The sequence below is a fragment of the Notothenia coriiceps genome, unplaced genomic scaffold (assembly GCF_000735185.1).
Source record: "Notothenia coriiceps isolate Sejong01 unplaced genomic scaffold, NC01 NC01_scaffold00038566, whole genome shotgun sequence".
NCBI lineage: Eukaryota > Metazoa > Chordata > Actinopteri > Perciformes > Nototheniidae > Notothenia > Notothenia coriiceps.
Genome location: NW_011371267.1, coordinates 1 through 1,333, shown reverse-complemented (window position 1 = coordinate 1,333; position 1,333 = coordinate 1). Strand labels below are relative to the sequence as shown.

Here is a 1,333-nt window from a genome sequence, read left to right as displayed (position 1 = left end):
TCCAGACGAGGCTGGTGTTTGCCACGTGTGACGTCACACAGCTGGGTTAATGGCTGGCAAGCTTTTCGCTACCGGAGCGGAATAACACGGGAAAGTGGCACACATTTCATGTTATTTGGGGGGTATTTATGGAAAGAATCATTGATGTTGATATGTCAAATGAAACAGTGGAAAGTGATGAAGCGATTTATTAACACAGAATAACGTTTATTTTGGACATTTCATGGACTTTAACTGGTAATAATGGATTATGACTATAATTATATATATATATATATAAATAATTAGAATCTTCTCATTGAGCAGATAGGAGTTTAACAGGCTCAAGGAATGTTTGCTCATTCAGTTAGTTTGATGATGGCTTTTTTTTTATAAATAAAAAATATGTATTTGTAAAATCGGAAAATAAACCAACATAAAAAGAAACAGCAAAATACCGGCTGGGTACTTGACATGGGCGCATCCCTAGTTACAATCAAATGTACACAATAACAATCAAACAAGTGAGTTAGTGACCTTCCTCTTGATGTTCTCCAGCAGGCTGTCCTGGCCATGTTTGAAGTGGGGGTGCTGAAACTCCACCGGACCGTCTCTCTCCTGTTTCACAATGCCTGTGTCAATGTGCATCACTTTGCGAAATCCATCTGCGCGCACACATAAACAGAGTGGGGGTAAATAAATATATATATATAAATATTGAAATGTGTTGAGGTATCTGGGTACTCTCATGATAATGTGGAGCAGTTTTCATGGGACTCTTCTATTGTCTTTTACTTGGTCTCCCAGATGCTTTTTGTCTCCAAATAAAATAACAAAGTTTAGTATATTGCAACATTACAACCAAAACTGGTCTTACTTTCAACAATAACGGCAAGTGCTTTGAAGCGCCTGGAATTACATGGTCAAATGTATTATCTGTATGTACGTAGTCATTAGACTTCTCCTTCAGGTACTACATTCACAGGATCATCTAAAAACAGACACTTCTGTCTAGTTGCTTTGCAAATGATTAAAGACTTACACATGTTCAGCTGCCTGATGAAGCTGGCCATGTTGTTGTGCTTGAAGAACTTGGGGAGGATCTCCTTGGCAAAATGCTGCTCGTCCAACACCAGAAAACTGTTGCCCTCCTACACACACACACACACACACACACACACACACACACACACACACACACACACACACACACACACACACACACACACACACACACACACAGAGACCCACACACTCTCTCTCACACACACCGAGACACACATTCTCTCAAACACAGACACACACACTCTCAAACACAGGCACACACACTCTCAAACACACACTCTCAAACACA

General features: G+C 40.3%; 1 protein-coding gene across 1 annotated transcript; it reads right to left on the bottom strand.

The window, feature by feature from the left end:
* Positions 1-239: 239 nt before the first annotated feature.
* LOC104968302 (heat shock factor protein 2-like) lies at positions 240-1,130 on the bottom strand (the record flags this gene model as incomplete). Its single annotated transcript, XM_010797880.1, has 2 exons — positions 240-644; positions 1,022-1,130. Coding segments are annotated over 2 exons (258 nt in total), but the record flags the coding sequence as incomplete, so codon positions are not given.
* Positions 1,131-1,333: the final 203 nt, after the last annotated feature.